The 24,107-nt window shown below is 47.8% G+C and overlaps 1 protein-coding gene across 8 annotated transcripts in view; it reads left to right on the forward strand.

Annotated features, from left to right (window-relative positions):
- SBF1 (SET binding factor 1) overlaps window positions 1-19,719 on the forward strand; it is a 145,284-nt gene extending 125,565 nt beyond the window's left edge. For 4 of the 8 annotated variants that reach the window (XM_063308726.1, XM_063308731.1, XM_063308727.1 and 1 more), the window contains 20 exons: window positions 3,091-3,227; window positions 3,329-3,504; window positions 3,854-3,996; window positions 4,089-4,296; window positions 9,051-9,247; window positions 9,336-9,476; window positions 9,949-10,041; window positions 10,299-10,370; window positions 10,645-10,814; window positions 10,923-11,099; window positions 12,333-12,434; window positions 12,511-12,696; window positions 12,798-12,924; window positions 13,024-13,154; window positions 13,240-13,473; window positions 17,662-17,778; window positions 17,868-18,085; window positions 18,171-18,258; window positions 18,349-18,480; window positions 18,584-19,719. In XM_063308726.1, the coding sequence (XP_063164796.1) occupies window positions 3,091-3,227; window positions 3,329-3,504; window positions 3,854-3,996; window positions 4,089-4,296; window positions 9,051-9,247; window positions 9,336-9,476; window positions 9,949-10,041; window positions 10,299-10,370; window positions 10,645-10,814; window positions 10,923-11,099; window positions 12,333-12,434; window positions 12,511-12,696; window positions 12,798-12,924; window positions 13,024-13,154; window positions 13,240-13,473; window positions 17,662-17,778; window positions 17,868-18,085; window positions 18,171-18,258; window positions 18,349-18,480; window positions 18,584-18,682 (2,948 nt within the window). In that variant the 3' untranslated portion in view covers window positions 18,683-19,719. The remainder of the gene's footprint in view (window positions 1-3,090; window positions 3,228-3,328; window positions 3,505-3,853; window positions 3,997-4,088; window positions 4,297-9,050; window positions 9,248-9,335; window positions 9,477-9,948; window positions 10,042-10,298; window positions 10,371-10,644; window positions 10,815-10,922; window positions 11,100-12,332; window positions 12,435-12,510; window positions 12,697-12,797; window positions 12,925-13,023; window positions 13,155-13,239; window positions 13,474-17,661; window positions 17,779-17,867; window positions 18,086-18,170; window positions 18,259-18,348; window positions 18,481-18,583) is intronic. The other 4 variants (XM_063308732.1, XM_063308733.1, XM_063308729.1 and 1 more) reach the window with 3 other exon arrangements.
- Window positions 19,720-24,107: the final 4,388 nt, after the last annotated feature.

Genomic DNA, 24,107 nt, shown 5'->3' on the forward strand with positions numbered 1-24,107 from the left:
TACTAGTATCCCACACAGTACCAATACTTACTTCTTTATTTAGATTCCATTCAAAGAATTCCTTTAGTTTCTTTTTGCAATCTTCTACAAATTCTTTATTTCTCAGCAAAGTTTCATTTAATCTCCACCTATAATTTTTTGGGTGGAGTTTTATGCTCAATTGAATCGGGTTATGGTCTGAGAAGGATCTGGGGAGGGTTGTTACATCAGAGATTTTATTTGCCAGATTTTTAGATAGCCATATCATATCAATCCTGGAGAATGATTTGAATCTATCTGAGTAGAAGGTATAATCTCTGGCCAAGCCATTTTTATGTCTCCAGGCTTCTACAATAGCCAAATTTTCAGTCATATCAAAAAAAGACTGAGGTAATTTTCCTTGATTTTTTTTAATTTGTTGTTCAGACTTTCTATCAATGATAGGTAAAGTAACCCCATTCCAAACTTCCATCATAATCCATTATAGGGTAATTCAGAAAGTACATTAAGTAAATTTTGATAAAAAAATTTCTGATTATCATTCGGGGCATATACTCCAACCACTAATACTTTAAGGCTTGGCAGTTCCACTTCTATTATTATATATCTTCCATTTTTGTCAGCACTTATCAATTTAGAGTTTAAATGAGACTTTGCATATATTACAATTCCATTTGGTTTTTTTTTCACTTGCTGCTATAAATTCATTGCCTAATTTCTTGTTTATCAAATATTTATCATCTTTTTTAGCAATGTGCGTTTCCTGAAGACATATAATATCTTGTTTCAATTTATATAAATAATGAAAAACTTTTTTCCTTTTAACTGGGGAGTTGACTCCATTTATGTTCCAAATATGTTCCAAATGAACATATTTTAGTTCATTTGAGAGAAGTATTGTAAACTCTTTAGAGCTAGAAGCTAATTCTTCTACACTGGGGTCTTCAGAATCTAGACACTTTCCTTTACTTTCTTTACTTTTAAATCTGTCACTCCCCTCTGCATCTGTTTCCAGATCTTTCTTACGTTTTTTAAGAAATTCCTGCGCTTTTGAGATAGTATTCAATTTGTATCTTCATTGTTTACAAACATAACATTAACTCCCTCCAGAATTTCCCATCTGAAGGGAATTTTATTTCTTTTTAAGACATCGGTAAGAAAAAAGTATTCTCTTCAAGTATTTTCAGTGGTATGTCCTTCAGTATCATGATTTCCTCTCCTTCAATGTTAATTTTTTTACCATAAGAGGCCTGTATTATCAATTCTTTTGTCCTCTTTCTTGCAAATTCAATTATTAGGTCTCTTGGTTTCCTATGAACCTTTGCATATATCAAGTTAACTCTATATATTTTTTCTATATTTTCTTCTAATTTTTCTTCATCCCAGTCAATTAAATTGGCAAGCATTTAAATCACTGTTTCTCTAATTTCTGGCTCTTTTTTTTCTGGTACTCCTCTAAGCCTAATACAGTATTCTTTTTTTTTTAACTCTAACACAGTTAAATGGTCTAATTCAGTGTCCTTTTCCCATTCTAATTTCTCCACTCTTTCTCTTAATTCTTGGATATCTGCTTTTATTATTTTGTCCATTGTCTCTAACTTATGGTCTAATCTTTTCTCAAAGCCATCAATTTTCTCTTCCAATAAATGAGTTAAATTTTGAGTGATGTTTTGAATTGTTTTCTGTGTAAAGTCTTCAGACGTGGCTTTCAACCATTCACCTTCCCCCGCTTCTGAGCCTCTCCTAATCTGTCTTCTTGTATTCATTTTGTTTTGTAAATATCCTTCTTAATTTTTTAGCTTATCTTAACTATTAATCCTAATACACTATTTGTTTATGTTACAATATACAATATCTATTTCTACTTATACAGTACAAAATATGTTTAAGTATTTATATAAAGCTATAGTATATTACAATATGGCGTGATGAATTAATTAAATAAATCAGTTTTCCCCTTATCGCAGCAAGGACTTATAATAAAGATTTTTCCCCCCAATCGTAAAGTTTTTTTTTTCCCTACTTAGGAAGTTTCTTCTCTTTTCTTTATTTAGTCAGTGATTATTGTTCCTTTCATCGAAGCGAAGGGGGCAGCAGAATTGCCTAGAAAGCTAGGCTACTCACGCAGGCTCTACAGTTCTTGCTTCCTGGCTTCCCAGCTGCTGCGAAAGTGAAAGTGACAAGAAGGAAGTTAAAGCTTTCACCTGCCGCTCCAAAGCCGCTGCAGCTCTTTGTCGGCAGAGCTCTTCTTCCAGTGCTGCCTCCGTGGTTTGCCTGTCTCTCTGACTCCGCAAAGCCACCTTCGTCCTGCATTGTAGATGAGAATATTCTCGAGCTGTCACATCGCTCGTCCTGCCGCCATACTCCTTCACCCCCCTCTCGATACTATTAGGTTTCTTGTAGGCTCATTGGCCGCCTCCTTGCCTGATGTCAAGGTTGCTACAGGATCCCAAACCCAGGACACCAGATCTCAAGGTGACCTTTCTGCCCTTGCCCAACCAGGTTTCGGCATTGCATGTGGATCTGGCCTTTACCAGCAACTACTTGATTCCAGGGCCTCCAGCAATCCAGTTTTCTGGTCCTTGGAATGAGGTCGCTGTTCTGGAAGTGGCAGCTGGCAGCAAATTGCAGGTCACTCTTCCCTTAGAGTTGCCTGCCCAGCAGATATTATTCAGTGAAATTAAATGACAGAATTTGCAATCAGAAGATACAGTGACCGCCATCAACCTGTGTAGTTTTAAAATCCATGGGGGGTAAGACTGCCTCTGATGTTGAGCCATCTATCAGGCAATACAAGCAGGAGTGTCCTCTTGTAATCCAGCAGCTCCAGTGGGATGTCTGGGTTGTGTGGTATTAAAAACTGGTATAATAAACCAGTAGCTGGTTGGGGAGTCCCTGGTGATGGACTAGATGAGTTGTTTGTCCAGTTCTGATCTTCTCCCACTGCATTTCTGCTCGGCTGTCCCCTCCAGTGCAGATCCATGTGCAGGCACCTGTTAGCAGAGTCCTCTCTCCAGCACAGTGGCGCTTGGCTCAGCTCAGTGCCTTGGCCATAAGGGTGGGCATCTGCCTGGCTCTCCCCAACAGGCACTCTCTCTCCCTTCCTTCCAGCGGGGGAGCAGGTGGTGGTCCGTTCCTTCCCTATCGCCTCGCTGACCAAAGAAGAGAAGATTACAGCCCAGACGCCCTTGGATCAGTTCATCCAAGAAGGCTGTGCGCAGCTCCAGCTGCGCTCCTGTACATTCCAGGTGAGTCTCTGAGCACGGCGGTGGGGCGGGATCCTTTACCCACCCCTCAGAGCCCCAGTCAGTTCTGGAAGCAGCCTGAGTGTGGTCGTTTCACCCTCCAGCTGCTCCGCATTGTCTTTGATGAAGAAGTGGCCTCTGAGAGTGCAGAAACCTTCCGGAAGCATCTCAGCAAGTTGCGCTATCCCCAGCATGTCTCTGATACCTTTGCCTTCACGGTGGGACAGTCTAGCAAGCCTACCCTGCCTTCCAAAGCCAAGGATAAAAACCCATCTCTCAGGTGGGAACAGGGTGGTGGGGGAGGATCTCCATATAGGGCTTCACTTGAAGGGCAATTGCGGGCAGTGGCCCCTGATATTTCTGGATGACTTAATAGTGTTCTGAGCAAGCCTAAAAGAAGCAAAGACTTCTGGGGAAGGCTTGCCAGTCCCAATGCCTGCACATGATGGAGAGAAAGGGGGAATACTTGGGGTCCCAGCTCCTTGGCTGCTGGGCATTTCTTCGAACAGCCCCCAGTGCAAAAGTTCCAAAGTCCAGCAGCAGGGATCACTTCCTTATGGGCCTTTCAGCCTTTCAAGGAGGCGCTGCCTGGGATTCAGGGGAATTACTCGTCCTGCCTTCTCTTTTAGGACCATTTCCAAGAACCTGGTAAAAAATGCCAAGAAAACAATTGGGCGCCAGTATGTGACCCGCAAGAAGTATACCCCTCCTCCCTGGGAGCACCGGAGCAGCCAGCAGCCCTTCCCCGAGGACAATGAGGATGAGATCTCGGGTAGGGTGGCTGTCCATCTGCCCACGAGGGCTGGGCAAGAGGCAGGTGTGGGCCTTTCTGGCCTCTCCCTTATGCTACTTTGACTTCTGCAGTGTCTGAAGAAGTGGACAGAAGCACCTTGACCCCCTCAGCCACAATCAGGCCCTCTGACAAGATGACCATGAGCCACCTGATAGAGAGAGCCTGTTGCCGAGATTACCAGCGCCTGGGCTTAGGCACCCTGAGCAGCAGTTTGACCCGTTCTAAGAACGAGCCTTTCCGCATCTCCACCGTCAACCGAATGTACGCCATCTGTAGAAGGTATGCCTGGTCATTGGGAGCATCCTCCACACTTGTAGGGAAGAACTGGCAGCTTGGCCTTTGGGGGAGGGTGGATGAGTCAGCAATCTGGATTACACAAGAGTAGACCAGTTTTCAGTCTCTTGTCAGGCACTCCAAGGCAGTTTGCAAGCCATGTTGCTGAGACCCATGCCCAGCTTATATGGGCATAATTTGGCAAAAAAGTACAGGTAGTCCTTGACTTATGACCACAATAAGGGCTGGAAAATTCATCGTTAAGTGGTGTGGTTGTTAAGCAAGGCATCAAGTGACTGTACCCAATTATACATTTTTTGTGGGGGTTGTTAACCCCATTGATTTTGCTTGTCAGAAGCCAGCTGGGAAGGTCACAAATGGTGATCACATGACCCCAGCATGCTGCAACCGTTGTAAATATATGCCAGTCGCCAAGCACCTGGATTTTGATCATGTGACCACGGGGACGCTGCAGCGGTCATAAGTGCAAAGACCAGTCATAAGTCACTTTTTCCAGTGCCATTGTAACTTCGATTGATTGATTATGTGCCATCAAGTCGGTGTCAATTCTTTGTGACCACATAGATTTTCTCCATGATGACCTGTCCTTTACCTGGTTCTTCACATCTTCCAATGGAACAGCCATAGCCACTGTAACTGAGTCCATCCACCTTACTGCTGGTTGTCCTCTTCTTCTCTTCCACCTTTCCCAGCTTTAGAGTCTTCCTAAAGAGCTAGGTCTTCAGATGCAGGTAGTCCTCAACTTATGACGACAATTGGGATGGAAATTTCTTGGCTGTCCATGGTATTCTCAGGAGTCTTCTCCAACGCCAAAGTTCAAAAGCATCAATACTCTTCCTGTCCTGCTTCTTCAAAGTTCCAACTATTGCTTCCATAGAGTGTCACAAGGAATAAACTGACTGTGATTCTAATCTTTGTAGGTTTAGACAAGTCACGGCATCTGAATATCTTTTCCAAGTCCTTCCTGGCTGCTCTACCCAGTGCTATTCTGCAGCGTACTTCTTGACTGCTTGTTCCTTCACTGTTGACGGTTGATCCTAAAAGGCAGAAGCTATATACCACTTGGATATCTTCAACATCAGTTCTAAGGCTGATTGTTGTGCCTGTTGTCATTAGTTTGGTCTCAGTCCCATTTTTTTCACTGTGCTCCTTGACTTTAATTACTAGAGCTTGCAGATCCTTTGCGGTTTTGGCTATGAGGGTCGTGTCATCAGCATAGCGCAGGTTATTGATGTTTCTTCCTCCAGTTTTAAAACTGTGCTCATCTTCTTCCAATCCATCTTCCCTTAATATATATTCAGCATCATTCTCTTAATATATATTGAATAAATAAGGGGAGGGTATACAGCCTTGTTACACTCCTTTGCCAACCTGGAGCCAGTCTGTTTTGCCATGTGCTGTCTGTACCATGGCTTTCTGATCTGTATATAAGTTTCTCATGAGGACAAGAAGATGTTCTGGGATTCCCATTTTTCTGGGTATAATCCACAGCTTGATGTGATTGACACAGTTGAAGGTCTTTCTATAATCAATGAAGCACATATTGACTTCTTTTTGATATTCTTTGGCTTTCTCAATTATCCAGCGTGCATCAGAAATAATGTCTGGTGTTCCTCAGCCTTTTCTAAAGCCAGCTTGAACCTCTGGCATCTCCTTTTCTATGTAGGGATCTAATCTGTTTTGGATGACCCTAAGCATTATTTTGCTAGCATGTGAAATTAAAGATACCGTATGTAATGATTGCCTACTCTAATAGACTCAGACTCACAAGCAAGAACTTAATGATATCTGTTTTATTAAAGAATAGTATGCAAATACAGAGAAAGCTGAGAATGAGTAAAAGCACACCAAATACAAACTAAAAACCCTCGGCTCAAACGTAATCCCTCCCCTCGCCCTGCCGTTGCAAACTCCCCCCACCCCCAGGTACTGGTAACCGTTTCTGCTGATGTCCTGGGAAAGGAATCTTGAACACACGAGATAACCCAAACACATTCCAATCCAGCTGCTAACATATAACAATCCCACGAGATGGAATCCTCCTCCCCTCCCAGACGAAACACGCATCAGCCAAATGACATGCAAAATGTTACGATGTACCAGCAACATTGGAACGGTGAACATGACACGTATGATAGTTTGCATATTCTCTTAAGTCTCCTTTCTTTGGTAGTGGTATGTGACTGACCTCTTCCAATTTGTTGGCCACTGTCATTCTTCAGATTTGCTGGCATGGCTTGGTTAGAACCTTGAGTGATTCTCCTTCTGTTGCTTACCATATTTTAGTGGGTATTGCATCAGTTCTTGTAGCTTTTTGACCTGGTAATGACCATTGCTGAGAGCCAGGTTAGTGTCGTGGTTGAGGCACCAGGCTAGAAACCAACCATGAGTTCTAGTCCTGCCTTAGGCACAAAGCCAGCTGAGTGACTTTGGGCCAATCACAGTCTCAGCCCTAGGAAGCAGGTAATGGTAAACTACTTCCAAAACTGTGCCAAGAAAATTGCAGGGACTAGTCCAGGCAGCCGCCACGAGTTGTCAGTGACTTAGGCTATATATACATAATGGTCAGCATGCTGCTCTAACTTCATCTTCTAGTACTAGAGATTTTTGTAATTAGGGAATATCTTCTAAGGTATCTTGGATGCTGACATCTCTACAGTGTTTCAGTATACTCCTTCCATCTTTGTTTGATCTTCTTTGAATTGGTTATTATCTATCCAGTGGTATCCTTAAGCATACCAGTTCAAAGCTGAACCTCCTTTTGAGTAAAGGGATCTTTCAGAAGAGTTTCCTTGGTTTTCCATGTCTGTTTCTATCTTCAGTATCTTTACAGAAATCTTGTCTCTTCTAACAGCTCTCTGAAATTCTTTGTTAAGTTTCTTCCTCAAATCTTTGTCTTTCTTGACTTTGGCTTTTTTTCTTTTCTTGGTAATTTCCATGATTGTTCAGACATCCAATTTGCTTTGTTCTGTTTCTTTATCTTTGGCGATCTATCTTCACATTCATCCTTTTTTTTAAATAGTAATTTTATTAAAAATTACAACTGCTCTTTTCACATTCATCCTTAACAACTGCTTTAAGTTCATTCCACAGTTCCTCTGGTTCTCTATCAGTGAGAATCAGGAACTTCAAAACAATTCCTGGTGTTCTCCTTGAAAATGGTGGGTACAGTATATATTCAAGATCATATATGGAAACTGGTTGGCTTTCTTCTTTAGCTTAATTTGTAATCTGCACATGATCTGTTCATGATCTGTTCCACAGTCAGCACTTGGCCATGCCTTTGATGCTATAACTGAGCTCCTCCATCTCCTTTTAGCAATAATATAATCAATCTGATTTCCATGCATTCCACCTGGTGATGCCCATGTACACAGGCTTCATTTCAATTGTTTGAAGACAGTGTTAGCTATGAAGAAATCACTGGAGTGGCAGAAATTGGTAAGTTGGTTTCCTGCTCATTTTGGTTTCCTAAGCCATAGAATCCAACTACATTTTCGTCTTTCGTGTTTCCAACTTTGCGTTATGTCTCCAGTCCCAAGCAGCACATCGAGCTTGCATGTTCTGTCGATTTCAAATTGAACTTGACCGTAGAAGTCATCAACCTCCTCTTCTTCTGCATTGGTGGTTGGAGCATAAACTTGAATGATCATCATATGAAAAGGTTGTCCACGAAGTCTGATCGATACTATTCGGTCATTGATTGCATTGTAGGCAAGTGCTGTTCTTGCTATACCCTTCCTAACTGTATGTAAAAGCAATGCCATTCCTTCGTTGTGAGTAATAAACAGTGCGATCTTCTGACTGAAAGTGTCCGATCCCAGTCCATCTCAATTGGCTGATGCCTAAGATGTCAACTTGTAGTTATTTCATTGCATCTTTCACTGTGTTGAGCTTTCCTTTGTTCATGCTTCTTACATTCCACATTCTTACGTTAATTCTGTCTTTGCAGCTTCAGATCTTTTTTTTCCTGTATGGCAACATCAGCAACTGGGCATCCCAAAGGCTTTAATTTAGCCACATCATAAGTACCATTAGGACTCCAAAAGATCCTCAGCTCTTCCTCAGTAGCTGGTTGAGTGCCGAGGGGCCCATCGTCTGGCACTGTATCGTCAATCATTTTGTATTTTAAATCCATGTGGCTTTCTTGGTAAAAATACAGGAGTGGTTTACCATGGCCCTCTCCCGCACAGGTGAAGGGTTACCTTTGCCGTTGTCACTAAAGGGATCCTCCGCCTCCAGCATCCTCCTCTATCGCTGCTGCCCAGCACAGGTGCGTGCTGGCTTTAGCTGGGCAGCTGGGATGACTACGCCTTGGGTGACCCTGCTGGGAGTACATGTACTCTAGGCGTACACTCCCAGCGTATGCCAATTCTTTGCTCAGAAACACACACACACACCACCACAATGAGGCAGCATGGCCAGGCTTGTCGGAGGAGGGGTGGCATATGGTATATTGTGTTTGTAGTCTGGATACTATCAGTACTTTATCCTAGATCATAAACCATAAGATAGGTCTTGCCTAGGTAGAAACGCTTGATATGACTGAAGCATGCAACCATCCTTGTCTTCTGTAGGGTGGACCTTGTCAACTCCTAGGTCTGAGAACCCTGGGAAAAGGCTTTGCTCTCCAGGGCATTTGTGTTTGGCGATTTCTCTGGAGTGGCTCTGTGGACACGCACCGGTCCCCCTGCCCCATGAACTTGCTGGGGCTGCAGGCTCTCCTTTTGTCTCCACAGTTACCCAGGACTACTGATCATCCCACACAGCATCCAGGACAACACAGTTCAGCGGATCTCACGCTGCTACCGCCAGAACCGCTTCCCTGTGGTCTGCTGGCGGAACCCGCGCACAAAAGCAGTGCTGCTACGATCGGGCGGCTTGCACGGAAAAGGCGTGGTGGGTCTCTTCAAGTCCCAGAATGCTCCTGCCACAGGTACCTCTGGGGTGGGTCTGTGCTGCCCTCCCCCACTGTCTTCCCCTGCCCATTGCTGAGGGTCCTTCCCTCCTGCCTCTCTTTCCAGGCCCCTCTCAGGCAGATTCGACAAGTTTGGAGCAAGAAAAGTACCTGCAGGCCATCATCAATGCCATGCCACGTTATGCAGATTCCAGTGGCCGCAACACTCTCAGTGGCGGCTTCAGCTCTGCCCACGTGAGCAACTCAGGTGAGCGGGCTGGTTTAGATGATGGTCCAAGGGAGGCCAGCTGCTCTTCCTTAAACTTTGTGGCAACCTCACGGAGCTGGTCTGAGTATAGTGGCTGTCGTAGCTGTAGCCCTACGAGGTTGGGGGAAGGAAGCATCGGCCAGGTGAGTCACATGCCCTTGGCAGCTGTGGCATCTCCATCACACTTGCTAGCAGATTCCCCATTTCATTTGCTCAGCATAATCCACCTCATTCATTGTCTGTCTGACTGATGCTGGCACCGCCTTGAAGGGCTGGCCTGTGGCAGCTGGGACCTTGCCCTCTCCCACCACACTGCTTGCCCAGGACAGAAGAGGCTTAGCCAGATGGGGAGGGTTTTCTGGCAGGAGGAGGAGAAGGGGGGTGTTTTCTAAGTGATTCTGCCCGGGGAGGAGGAGAAAGGCTGCTTTCCTGAGCTCTGGTGTGGAATGTCCACCTTCTGTTGGTGCTACAGATTCTTCTGAGAAGCGGCAGCCCAAACTGGGATCTCTTATGAAGCAGGTGATGGGAGGGAGAGACGAAGGGCCCGGGACTGTTAGCCGTGGAGGTGAGACGTTGGCCGCTGCCGCCACCACTGCCATGAAGTAGCTGCTTTGATTGCTGGAGGCAGGGTCCTGCTTCCTTGCAAAAGCAAGGTGACGGGGGGGCATCCCAGCCTGGTGTACAGCTCTCCTGGGCGTTTGTCATTTGTTTTGTCTGCTCCTCCATCAAGCCATTTCTCGCCCGCCCCACGCCCCCAGAGGGAGCAGCTGTACCCGTTTCCCCCTGTTGAGATGCCTCTCCATCCTGTCCCCTCAGCCCCAGGTCACAGAACTAGGGTAATTACCTTCTCCAGTCCCAAGGGTGCAGCACCAAGGAAACCTGACTCCCCCCGAGGTACTGTACGGGCACTAAGCTCGCTTATGTGACCTTCACTCACTAACTCATCCCTCTCCAGCCCCAGGTGGGCAGGCACATGGCCCGCCTCTCTGCACTAACCATTCTGCAGCATCACTGCATGTTTCGTATGTCTTCACATGCTTTGGGGCCCCTCTTAGGAAGACTCCCCTGCCTGGGATGCTGTCCCAGTGTAGAAGGGTGGCTCATTCCGGGTGAGGATCTGCTGGGGGGGGGCATAATCCTGCAGCAGTTGACGTCGTTTTCCTTATAGGCAAATGGGGCAGCATCCGAGCCAGTGGCCGCTTGAGCAACTATGCTCTCAACATAGAGATTGGGTCCCGCCTGGCTGGGAAAGAACTTGGCACACAGCCCAACGGGTCTCCCTCTGAAGCCAGCTTCCTGCGCCAGCTCTACATAATTGGAGACAAATCCCAGTTGCGGGTACTGTTTTGCTGGGCCAGGCCAGAGGAATGCTTCACCCTGCCAGGGCTGGGAAGCCTCAGGGGAGGCCAAAAGCTGTCTGTTGATGTACCTCTTTATGCTTCTCAGGGAATAAAGCCTGATCCTTTGCAGCATTGGGAAATGGTGCCTATTGAGGTGTTTGATGCACGGCAGGTCAAGACAAGCTTCAAGAAGCTGATGAAGGCTTGTGTCCCTAGCAACCCTTCCCCAGAGGCTGGCTTGATGTACTTGCGTTCCTTGGAGGAGTCTGAATGGCTGATACAGGTCAGTGGCAGAGGACTTGTTTAGCCTCCTCCCCACTGCTGGGCTTTCAGGGCTGACGTCTGGCTTGGATCTTACTGGAGATGGCTCAGACAGCTTTGGGCAGGACCCAGTGGCCTGGGCACCTCCCTTCTGGCCTTGTCCTGGCTATTGACCCATGGGGCATTTGCTGCCACAGCTGCCCTAGCCATGTCTTTTAGCAGAAACGCAGCTTGGACTCTACATTGTCCTTGCATATTTGGTGTTGCAAGGGCCTAAGGGCGACCTAAGTCTGCCCCAAGAGAACAAGGCAGTGCCAGCTACATCTTGAAGTCAAGGGGCCAAGGAAATTTGGGCTGAGGCTCTGAGCATGGAGTCATGGCACAAGGCTGGCATCTGCAAGACAGGTTCAGATCAGCAAGCAGAGAAACCGTTCAAGGACTCCCAGGCCTCTGTCAGGAAAGGGGTCAGGCGAAAGACGGTGACAGAGACCAGGAGCAGGGTCCCCTTCACTGGATTTGTTTGAGCACTTCAGTTAGGATGATTTAATGGCAAGGCGCTCAACAGCCCCTTCCAGGACTGTCATTCTAGAATCATAGAGAAAACAATTGTGGAACTAAAATTAATCTGCCCTTACTGTTGACTGACTTGAGGTGTTTGTATGACATTCTGAATCCTTGACTCCATTAAGCTGCCGTGTAAACAGGGCCAAAATGTATCAAATATACGACAATGCATGAAGAAAGAGAAACAGTCTGTTTCTGTCTGTATCTGAATCTGACCTCCTCTGGTTTAATGGGCTTGGGCAGGTAGTTGGATTTCGAAGTTTGCCAAGCACAATTATCCCCTCCCTTCATGCAGGCAAGTTGTGTAAACAGGGCCAGTCAGGGAGGACCTTTGGTTTGAGGAGATGCGTGAAAAGGAGCCAGCATGCCAACCCTGGCCATCCAGGGAGGGGAAGGGGCTGCCCACTTGGTGCAACGTTTGCTCAAGGGCAGAAGCGCTGTCTTTCCACAGTAATTGGAGTTGCTCCTTGCTGGCCTTACTGAGCAAGCGGTGCCGCCTGGGGTCGCTGGGCCTCATAGCAAGCTGGAAACTCCTTGCATCTGAATTCAAGGCAGTTGTATCTCAGGCAGATGAGACCTTGCTTGGAAGTATCAAGGTAGAAAATAGAAGCATTGCTGGATGTATACACTCGAAATGTTAACCTTTTCAGCTGGTGTCTTCATCATTCATTGAACCTTTCTCTCTTGACAGATTCATAAGATCCTGCAGATCTCAGTGCTGGTGGTGGAACTGCTGGATACAGGCTCCTCGGTATTAGTCAGCCTAGAAGATGGCTGGGATATCACCACTCAGGTCAGCATGCATTCTCCCAGAAGCTGGCCTTGTCTTCTCCCAGAAGCTAGTGCTGATCTGCCTCTTTTGTCCTTAGGTGGTGTCTCTCGTGCAATTGCTCTCAGACCCCTATTACCGCACCATGGAAGGCTTCCGGCTGCTGGTGGAGAAGGAGTGGCTGTCCTTTGGGCACCGCTTTGGTCATCGAGGGGCACAGACCTTGGCCAGCCAGAGCAGTGGCTTTACACCCATCTTCCTGCAGTTTCTGGACTGTGTCCATCAGGTGAGAGACAGCCAAGCAGGGAGGATAGGCCCAGGTGGCCCTGGCTTTTCCTCCTCCTTTTTCTCCTCCTGACATCCTGGGACTCCTGACCTGTCTTGCAGATTCACAGACAGTTCCCCATGGAGTTTGAGTTCAGCCAGTACTACCTGAAGTTCCTCAGCTACCACTATGTGTCCAATCGCTTCCGCACGTTCCTCCTAGATTCTGACTATGAGCGATTAGAGCTGGGTAAAAAGTCTGGTGCCTGGGGCGGCAGCGGGAGGCCACAAGGACTGGCCAGCTCCTGGGATTGATGGCACAGCTTCTGAACTTGCTTCTCCTTGACAGGTCTCCTGTATGAAGAGAAAGGGGAGCGGAAAGGCACTCAGCTCTACCGATCCATTTGGGACTATATGGACCGGCTGAACAAGAAGACGCCCATCTTCTTCAACTACATGTATGCACCTGAGGATGGGGAGGTGAGTGCCATCCAGTCAGCAGGTGGCCCTCTGTCATGCTGTGGTTGGGCTTGAACAGTGAGTCAGCCGCATGCCTTGTGTTCAGGTCCTGCGTCCGTATAGCAACATTTCCAGCCTGAAGGTGTGGGATTACTACACGCAAGAGGCTCTGTCTGAGGGACCTTCCTATGACTGGGAGCTGGTGCAAGGTCAGGTGGAGCTCAGCGATGAAGCTGGCCAGCAGGACACCAGCACCCCTCAAAGCCGCCGCAAGATCGTTTGGCCCTGTTATGACAACTGCCGCCGAATAGAACCCGATGCCATCTCTCGGCTGCTGGAGGTAAGCGGCTGTGCTGGGGCCTGTTTGGGGTGGCGCTGGCAGCAGAGAGTCTCAGCAGTCCCGGCAGCATCCCTTTGGACAGATCTTGGACAGACCCAGAAAGTGCAACATTACCCTTGTAGACTTGAAGAACATATTTAGATCGATACAGTAAAACTTCCAAGGATTGGCTGAGCCTGATTATTCTCTTCCTCATCCCCTCTCAACCCCAAATTGGGGGTTGGCTGCTATTCCTGTTACAAATCAGGGCCTCCTATGGTGCAAATATCAGCAGGACCTCAGTGCTGTAAGGTGTTAAGTGGCTTTTGCATTCTGCAAGTTCAAAATTAAATGGTGATTAATAACAACTCGAAATATTATTGCGCAGCCTTTGAGGCTAACAGTGCACAGGGCCATCAAATAGCCACCCTAACCCAAGTCCAAGCAAATACATTGTGCATCTTTAAATTGAGGATGGGGACCGTGACCCAGGAACAGCCTTTCCACCGCTTCAGTTTCTTAGCAGGGCACACCTTGATGGTGGAAGGGCCAGCCAGCATCCGTCTGGGGCACCCCAAAACGTCACCCTGGCATCTGTTCCACAGAGGTCCAACCCGGTTTCACTCCTACTTTCATCTGGAGCTGGAAGGAGGCCTTTCCGCCCTTCAACTGCACCCCTTGGGAGGGGGCCTCCTCTGCAACCAGCGAGGCATCCCACTCTGCAGGCACCTCAGCTTCTAACCATCCCAGCTCCTCAGATGGCCTCACTTTCCTGCCCAACAGGACTGGAAAAGGGGAGGCCCAGGGAAGGGCACCGGAGCCACGAGGAGGCCCTCGCCCAGCCTCTGCCACGTACCTGGCACCTCTTCCTGTTCAGAGTCAGCCCTTGGGCCACCTCCCCAGAATGGCATGGCATGGCGGCCACGTCTTCCCTCTCTGGGTCTCCTTTGCTGCTGCTCGGAGAAAGGAAGAGGGTTAAGGAAGCAACTCAATAAGCTCCTGACCAGCTGGCGGCCTTTTTGCTGAGGCCGAGTTCCACATCCATCTTATTCCCAGCTGCACTTTGTCGTAGGGCTGTTACATTGAGCAGTTTGTGGTTTCTGTGCAGTTTTTCAAAGAAAAACATGCAATTAGCAGCACGGGATGAGGGTTGGAGTGGGTTGGGTGGAGTATCAGTACCTCCTTTTCTTCGGATTCTGCAATTAATTGGGAGAAAATAAGGCAAGATGCCAAACTCAGTTCTGGTTTCAGACAGACGATACCTGCTCTTGGGGGCTCTGTTTTCCAAGTTCCTCCAGGATTAAAAGATGGCTTTGTGAAAAGACAGCTCCATGGTGATAGCACCTACCCTTCACCCTGAAGACTGAAAAGAGCCTGCCTTCCACTTTCAGCTGTTGCACCTTTAAAAAAAAGGGATAGCTGGATCAGGAAGGGAATTGCAGAAGAAGGCTGGGCTGGGCTCAGTGGCTGTAGAAAGGGGGAGAGAGAGAGACGTGTGCAAGATCTGGCTTGTGGGGGAGGGAGGGAAGGGAGGGAGGAGCTGGCCAGCCAGCCTGCCTAAACACAGCAGAAGAATCTGAAACTGGCAAAGCGGAGACTTAGGCAAGAAGCCGCAGTGTGGGTGTGTGCTGGAAGGGTGGCTGAAGAACTCGGTCGCATTTGGGTGGGGGGGACAAAGAGAAACTCCTCGTCAGCTGGAAAAAAGGCCCTGGAGGGTTTAGTGGCAGCAGACCCCATCAGCAGAAAGCCTACTAGAGGTGGGCTGTGTGGTATAAGAGGGCCCATTCAGAAAGGAGGGAGAGGAAAGCGGCTTTGGAGATTAGCATCCACCAACTGGGGAGAGAAGGCAGTCGGGGGAAAAGGGCGAAGCACCCAGCGAAGTCAAGCCGGAGCTAGAGAGGGTCACGGGGGGAACCGGACCCAGATGTAGCGAGAGGCCATGCTAGAAGATGCAGCCACGGTAGACCCATCAGGCGGCCTAGGCCAGCAGGCCCAGCGTCACGATGGCAAAGCACAGCAGAGGCTGACCCCTTGGCCGAGATGGCCAGGAGAGAGTTGGCTGGTGGCAGCTGGGACCGGGGCCCAGATCGGTAAACGTCAGAGAGGTTGAAACTCAGAAGAAAGCCACGCTCTGTTAGAGCTATAGACAAAACGTGAGCTGATCAGAGCTGTAGTCAGGTAGCTAGAATTTAAAAATAAGGAGGACGGTACAATGGGAATAAATAAGGAAAATGAAATAGACTGTGGTAGCCTATTGAAACAGTGGACGTAAAGTAGAGAAATAAGAAAACGAAATAGGAGTTACACTTTGGTAGCAAAAACCCTTTTGCAAAAGAAAATTGGCTTGTGTGCATCTTCCTTGGGGTCTATCCCATCCCCGAACTCCAGGCAAGCTTATTAGCATGAAAGCTAGCAAACCCGCTTGAGAGCTCCTTCGAACCCCTCTCAGAGCCTTTCTTTGGGTTGCAGAGGGGCCGACTTTGGATCCATACAATGTCTTGGCTTTCTGAGAAGTATCAGAATTTGGCCAATGTTGTAGGAGGTGTTGAAAAAATAGGAAGACAGCTGGACAAAATTTGTGGAGAAAGCTTAAGCAAAGGACATAGAGAGTCCTTTAATTTCTGGATCAACTAGGAAAAAGTGTCCGTAGCCCTTGTGTAAGAAAGATGGCAGCAGCTCAGCTTTTTTTGTTTTGATCAAGGAAAGGAGAAAGAGAGTTTGCTCAGCTGAAGCTGTTCTACTCTGACTGGCTAAATCATTGAGATCCATTTTGATACTTTCTTTAGGGAATTCAGCAAATATGTATACTTCAGAGTTTTGGAAATCCTTAATAAGTTGTCCATCCGAAAAGAGAAAGGAACAAATTGCTCCCGCTTTCTCTGATTAGTACCAGGCAGAATTTGGTCTAGGATTATACTACACAAAGGGCTTTCCCAAAATGCAGCAGCAGTACATGATAAACTTTGAATACTGGAATTACAGATTATTCCAGTGTTTCCAGATTGGTCTCTTTCCCATTAAATATAAGGAAAAGAAGACACGCATAGACGTTATGACCGTATACATTCATACAAAGAATGACAATTCCTGCAAGGGCATCAGACAGTGATATTCACCAGGCCAAAGCTTTCCCACCTCCTGGAATCACTGGATGGCCAAATACATCCAGTGCAATATACAGAGTCACTGCAGCCAAGACACACCTCTCGTCCCAAAATACCTAGCAACTTTTTCACTAAAATTGTTTCTTGGTAACTTGAGAACCAGCTGTCTTAAATACAGTTTGGCCAGAGACATTGCACACTCGAGAGATGGCAGCCATGGAGTTGGAAGTTGCATTGGCCAGTTGGTGTCAACATCATCATCAACTGATCAATCTATTTATTGATTTGAATTTATTGGCCACCCAACTCCAGTGGACTCTGGAGTAATTTTGCAGCCCCTGCGTCCGAGGGACCGTAAGAATAATGGTGAACACAAGGGGAACAAAGATCAGGAATGTGGGGTTTGGAGGGCTGGGGAGCAGTGCGGGACTAGCTAGGAAAAACAGATTAATGAAGGGAACCATACACCAGAAATTCATATTACAGTATCTCCTTTTGTTTACCAAAGAACTTGTTGGCGTTTTTGAGGTCCCTTCATTGGATTGTCAAAACAGTTTCACAGAAGGGCCACCTGGCTAAAGCAAGAAAGTTGCTTTTCTTATCAGATGTAAACTGCAATTAAATTTATATTACCTTTCTTTCAAGTGTACTGTGCATTATAGTCAGTTCTCTGTACCAAAGGGACCTTACTATTGACGTTTTGATGTTCAAAACCATATAAGAATGATGGGAGAAAAATCATATGGACTTTGATAGTAGATCACTTAACTGAGTTGTAAAAGCAAAGCCAGAAGAAAGTCACAGCCCCTCTCCCTGATCCCTGTCCCCCTTGGAATTTCGTCTCTTGAGCTGTTCTGCTTAGAGTCGCTGGGATGACCTTCCATCTGCATTTTTCCCCAGAGGTAGACATTGCATTTGCTGCAGTTAGTCTTTAACCCTGAGGGGGAGGAGAGCTTGGATGGAGGGAGCCAGTGGCTCCTCCCTAGTGCTCTGAGGCATCAGCCACAAGAGCTCCTTCGGGCACCCAGCGCTGCTGCTCTTTCAGAGCCAAGGGACCAGAGCAGGCAGCCTGGACTGGTCCTGAGTACCACCTTCCCTGCTGCAGGAGGTGCAGAGCCTGGAGATGGAGCTGGGGCAGGTTCCAGAACGCTGGAAGGAGACCTGGGACAGAGTGAAAGCTTTCCAGCAGTCGGAGGGCCCAGCAGTGGACACAGGCAGTAAAGTAAGGGGTCCTGCTGTGATGTGGGGTGCTGCTTTTGCAAGTTGCTTTTACCAGAATGTCTTCCTTCCGCCAACCACCTTTCTCCACAGACAGCACCCAGTTCTCTCCTGATGGTATCTAGTCTGTCGCATCAGCGGCGCTCGCTTGGCGTCTACCTGCAGGAGACGGGCAGTGGCAGCTCCACGTTGAACCTCAGCCTGGACAGCGAGACCAGCAGCACATCCACCCCATCTAGTGGGAAGCAAGGTGGCCGCAAGAGCACCAGCACCCTCTACAGTCAGTTCCAGACAGCAGAGAGCGAGAATCGGTGCGCGTGGGTTGCTTGGGAGGGTCCGGGTGGAGGGAGCCCACCGCTTCCTTTCTCTGCTCACCAGGCCCCCTTTCCTCTGCAGCTCCTATGAGGGCTCCCTGTACAAGAAAGGGGCCTTCATGAAGCCCTGGAAGCTGCGCTGGTTTGTGCTGGATAAAACCAAGCACCAGGTAGGCATGGTGCTGCTGTTGCTGGGCAGGGAGCCTCTTCGGCCCGGCCTTGGGCAGCTGTGACCGCCAGCCCTCCTTCCTCTCTCATAGCTGCGATACTATGACAGCAACCTGGACACAGAGTGCAAAGGGGTGATTGACCTGGCTGAAGTGGAGTCCATCACGCCAGGCACCCCCACCATGGGAGCCCCCAAGACGGTGGATGAAAAGGCTTTCTTTGATGTGAGTCACTTTTGTGCCTGAGGGAGGTCAGCCCCGTGGGGGGCAGTAGGGTCCCCTTGCCTGGTTCCCCCTGCCTCAGGACTGCACTTCTCCTCCTTGGCAGGTCAAGACAATAAAGCGGGTTTACAATTTCTGCGCCCAGGATGTGCAGCTGGCTCAGCAGTGGATTGACCGCATCCAGAGCTGCTTGTCTGATGCCTGAGGAGTCCTTCTGGGCCTCGGTGGCCACGCTGGCCTGGGGCAGTGCAGGACTGAAGGAGGTGTGTGTGGCCAGGAGGGAGACCCCAGCCTGGCTTTGCCACACGCAGTTTGCGGGGAGGGAAGGTCGTGGACTGCCTCTTCTGCCTTGTTCGGAGGAGGGGCCGTGACAAGTCGGGCTTGGGGGGATCCCAGGAGAGGTGAATCTGGCCCACCCTCCGTTCTTCCCCAGATGTAGGCAGAGCCATTGGACTTCTGTGCGGCTGCCTCCAGAGCAGCTCTGGCCGGCCAAGAATGGTCTCCGCTCTGTCGGGGAAGCTGGTCAAGGGTCCAGCTGCTTGCAGAGGCGGCAGCAGAGCGCTTCAAAGCCTATTAGCACCCTCAGCCGCCCCCCGCCCCTGGTCTGGGGGATGTCCTGATGTCGGGACATTGGAAGGCGGACGGAAGGAAGGGTGTGGGGCCTATGCCCTGCCACTTAGTGCTGCTGCTGATGGAGTGGGCTGTTACTGGTTGAAGGCTCAGTCGGGTGACAGGGGAGACACTGGTGTGTGACCCCCATTGGTTCTTGCTCACTTCCCAACCCTCCCCCAGCATCCTCAGGGCTAGCCCTCGAGTGCAGTGCAGCTAATGGCCCCACCCCAACTTGCTTCCCAGCCTGGCATCCAAAAGCAAATCATGTAACTTGACCTCTCTACTCCCTGCACCCTGGACCCACAGACCGCAGCCACCTTCCATGGGAGCCTGGTCTAATGCTTGCCATTCCCTTCTGCCTTTGAGCAATAGAAGGCAAATGGTGAAGCCCCTAGACCCTGTACATAGTCTGGAGCCCCCTATCCCCCCTCCCCACTTTTTTAATTGGTACTGTAAAGGCCATGGCTGGTGTGAATTTGGGGGGTTTTGTAACTTCTTGAGCAGTTGTAGATTATTGAAGTTTCTGTACATTGTGTCAAACCTACAGAGTTCTTGTATTGTATTGTGCTTAGAGGAAAAAAATATATATGAAGAGAAAAAAAAACTAATGGAATTTAATAAAAAAGAACACGTCATGGGTTTGGCTGGATGTGACTCTGTGCCTCTCTGGGGGGCTCCTGCAGCCTTCCTGCCACAGATCAGCCTTTTCTAGATGCTCTTTTGGGGTCCAGTTCTGAGAGCTCCCAAGATGACATACTCTACTTTGGGAGCCCTTTCCTACACTTGGCCTTTGTAGGATAACATCCAGAACCGGGCAGCAGAACAGTTTTAAATAATCACAAGGGTGGGCTGCTTCTTCCAGGCCAAATCTTGCACACCAAAAAAGTGTGTGGTTCAACACACACAAAGGTTGATGTGATTTCATTTTGTCTTCTTTTTATTTTACTTAAAGAATGAAGATAGAAAATGAAATATTTAAAAAGAAATATTAATTTGATAACAAGCCATGTATTTCATAATTTTCCTCTTCTGATGCATTAAAAATTTCTATTCACACATTTCCTGGATTTGCAAACTACGTTGAATCACAAAATTCATCATACGGGGCAGATTTGCAGAAAACAAGCCTGGGTTAAAATCAATTCTGTTGCATGCCTTGTGCAACTGCAGGCCTGTGGCCTTTGGATGGTCCAATTCAGGACTGCTAAGCCAGCCACAAGGTTTTCTTCACACACTCCACTTGGCTTTTTTTTTTTCTTGTTGGGGCCACCATAGCCTTCGGGTATCCCTGCCAGCATGAAGGTAGTTGGGGAAGCATTATCACTATGCTGACGATACCCACTTGTATATCTCAGTGCCTATCTCACCAAGTGATGCTGTCAATATGCTGTCCCAGTGCCTGGAAGCTGTTACAAGTCTTGACTTAGAGGAACGGCTCAGGACCAACCCTAACAAGATTGGGTAGCTATGCCCTGAAACCTGCCATCTCTACTTCTTGATGGGGTTATACTTCCCCAGATGGAATTGGTGCACAATGTGGGGGTCCTCCTGGACTCATGGCTCTTGCTAAAAGATCAAGTGGCAGCTGTGGCACAGATACATCTCATGTACCAATTATGCCCTTTCCTGGACCAGCAGACTCACCATCACTCATGCTTTAGTCACCTCTTGTTGTATTGCTGTAATGTGCTCTGATCTTCAAGACCACTTGGAAGCTATAGAATGCAGGTAAGTGTTATGGGCACACCTTGGAGCACTCATATGACACCTTTATTAGGTGAGCTGCACTGGTTACCATTGACTAAATAGTGCCATCTAATGGGACCTTGAGTAATGACTTCTCTGTCACCATTCCCTGCCCCCCCACTCCACCCCAGGTTTGTCTGGCCCCAATAAGCTGTCCTTTAGAAAACCTCTAAAATCTGGTTCTTCAAACAGACCAGAAGCCAACTGGTTGATCATGGGTGGCTGAAACTTACCTGTATTTCCCCAATGTAATTTATCTATATTTATTTTTGAATTTGCATTTTTCATGATGTTTTAGGGGTAGCACCTGTGGTGGAGGAGCCTCCTGTGCCCTTTTTAGGGCTGCTTGTTCACCTTTGGTCCCCACCTGGCACTCAACTCTCACCTGTGGCTCCAAGTGGCTATAACACGTACAGCATGGTAAACTGTTTTGACAGGTGGGCCAGTCCAGGTGATGGTAACTGACAGGTCTTTGACTCTCAGTGAGGTAGGGGATCTGTCTATCCCAGCATGTGAAGTCTCGCCTTGGCAGACTGAGTGGAGGAGACTGATCAACAGTCCAATAGTCAAGAAGGCAGGCCCAGCAGGCGTTGTGGAACGCTAAGAGCACAAGACATTTAAATGTCCTGGTCATGCACTGCAGCAGGAGAGGTCTCCAGCCATAACAGTTGTCTGTGCCACTGGATTAAGGTCTCTTCTGAGAGAGTGGGACTGCCCCTGTGCCACAGCTGCTCCACTTGAAACTTCATCATGCACGGGTTTCTGTTGTGCAATTCATCTTCATCTACAACCCATCTGCAATTCACCTCAGTTCCAAATCTAATTCATAGAGCCCCACAGTGACGGAGTACTGGTGAAACAACAGATGGAGATGACCACTGGCAGTTGTAGTCACAAACCTGCACGTGGGCAGTCTCTGGACCAATGGTCTGAGCAAGTGTGCTGAGCAGAACCTGTGCACCACTAACACAACGCTCAGACTTGCAAACAAGTACAAAACAACCTGGATGCATCCCAGATCCAAACACTGGCACCTACTTGACTATATCATAGTAAGTCAGCACAACCTTAAAGATGTCACTGTCACCTGGGCTATGCGAGGTGCTGAGTGCTGGACAGATCACAGGTTGGTCCAATTGGTCCTCAACTTGCACATCATAAGTAACCAAGGACTGTCAGAATGTCATTCAACGTTGGCAGTCTGTAAGACCCAGGCCAAGTCCATTGTTGTCAAATTCATGAAAAAAACTCCAGCAATTTACTGTTTGTAGGAACCTATTCTGAAAAGTGGATGCAGTTTAAAGATGTCATCACACAGACTGCAACAACTGTACTCAGACTGGAAACCTAGGCACATCAAGATTAGTTTGATGAAAACCACAAGACCATTTCAGCAGCCCTCCAGGCCAAGAACAAGGCCTATGCAGACAGACAGAATGATCCATCATCTGTCTCAAAGACAAGTTTAAACACCTGCAGTCCAAAGTAGGCAGAACTGCAAGAAATGCAGGACAAGTGGTGGCAGAGAAAAACCGAGCTGGAGGAATGCTATGCAGACATGTATGCCACCAGAGAGTTCTTCAGTGCCATAAAGTCAGTTTATGGTCCTTCTAAATCAGGATGCTCCCCCTTGCTGTCATCTGATGGGTTGAGCTTGATCAAAGACCAGGAAGGACTGAAAAAATGTTGGGCTGAACACTTTTCCAACTTAATAGGCCATTGAGGCTGTTTCCATTTGTCAGCTGGGTGTCATCAACAGTGATCCTGATGTCTTACAACAGATTCCTCAGCTGCCTGTTTTGGATGCCCTGGACCTGCCTCCCTCTGCTGCTGAGATTAAGAAAGCAATCTCGCAGATGGACTCAAAGCAACAGAGCACTAGACCCAAATGCCTACAGATGTTCCAAGACATCGTGGAAGACATCTGGTTCACAGAGGAGATGCCTGACGACTTCCTCAATGCACTCATTGTGGCTCTCTATAAAAATAAGGGAAGCCAGTCAGACTGCGGAAACTACAGCGGTATCTCACTGTTCTCCATCACAGGCAAGATTTTTGCCCGCATTTTCCTGAACAGACCTGTCAGTCTTGGAAAGGAACCTCCCAGAGGCGCAGTGTGGGTTTCGGCTAGAACAGAGTACAGCAGACATATTTGCTGTGAGACAAGTCCAGGAAAAGCGCATCAAGCAGAACAAACCTCTTTACTCTGTCTTTATTGACCTGACAAAGACATTTGACATTGTAAATAGGGAGGCTCTCTGGACCTTCCTGAGACGTTATGGATGCCCGGGGAAATTCGTGAAGTTGATTCAGCTACTCCATGACAGAATGACAGGACAGATCCTTTCTAATGGTGACACATCAGCTGCATTTTTCCATTTCCAGTCTGGTGGATCAGGGCTGTGTGCTAGCCCCAGTCCTGTTCAATCTGTTCTTCACTTGCATGTTGTCACATGCTGCCCAGGGTCTGAAGGAGGGAGTGTACATCAGGTACTGATTGGATGGCTCTCTCTTTGACCTTTGCCTCTTGAACGTTGGGACAAATTGCCTCCATAGAGTCATTCAAGAAACTCTTTGCTGATGACGTGTGTTGGTTAGGGTTAGGGTTAAAGTGCCATTCATGACATCCCCATTGCAGACCTTAATTTTATGAAAGCAGCTGTTTGGCTTCATAAGATTGAAAGTTGTCCTGCTAGCCTCATATTAAGAAAATGCAAACAGAAACTTCAATGAATTGCTCTCTCCCCACCCCACCCCCCATCTAATCCCTAACTCTGTGAGTTGAGGTAGAGGGGAAAAAAATATCAAGCATCTGGATTAAGAAAAAACCAACAGTTGAAGGATCTTGTTGCTTGCTTACCATTTAACCTCAGTTTGGTGACTTCTAGTACCTGAAAGAGCACATTCACATGCTCCACATAATTTTCTTAGGACTAGTATTTTTAAAAAATTATCCTGGCATAGTGAGGTCCACTGTCAAAGGAAAAGTGTAATAGTGGATTCATACCTGGGGTTAAGAGATGCTCTGGGAACAGTGGAGGAATTAAAAACCGCCTGGAGGGGAACACTGCAGCAGTACAGTGGGAACCGATAGGATGGTTTGCAACTGGGAGAGGGTCAAGGTTAGGGCTGTCTGCCACTTCCCTTCCTCAAAGAAATCAAGGGGCATGGCAACTTGTAAACCACACTGATGAGCATTCACTTGGAATGGAACTGAAACTGATTTGGTTGCCTGCAAACAGAGCAAAAGAGGGGGCTGGTCCTAGTAGTTC

This window comes from Candoia aspera, chromosome 7 (assembly GCF_035149785.1).
Source record: "Candoia aspera isolate rCanAsp1 chromosome 7, rCanAsp1.hap2, whole genome shotgun sequence".
NCBI lineage: Eukaryota > Metazoa > Chordata > Lepidosauria > Squamata > Boidae > Candoia > Candoia aspera.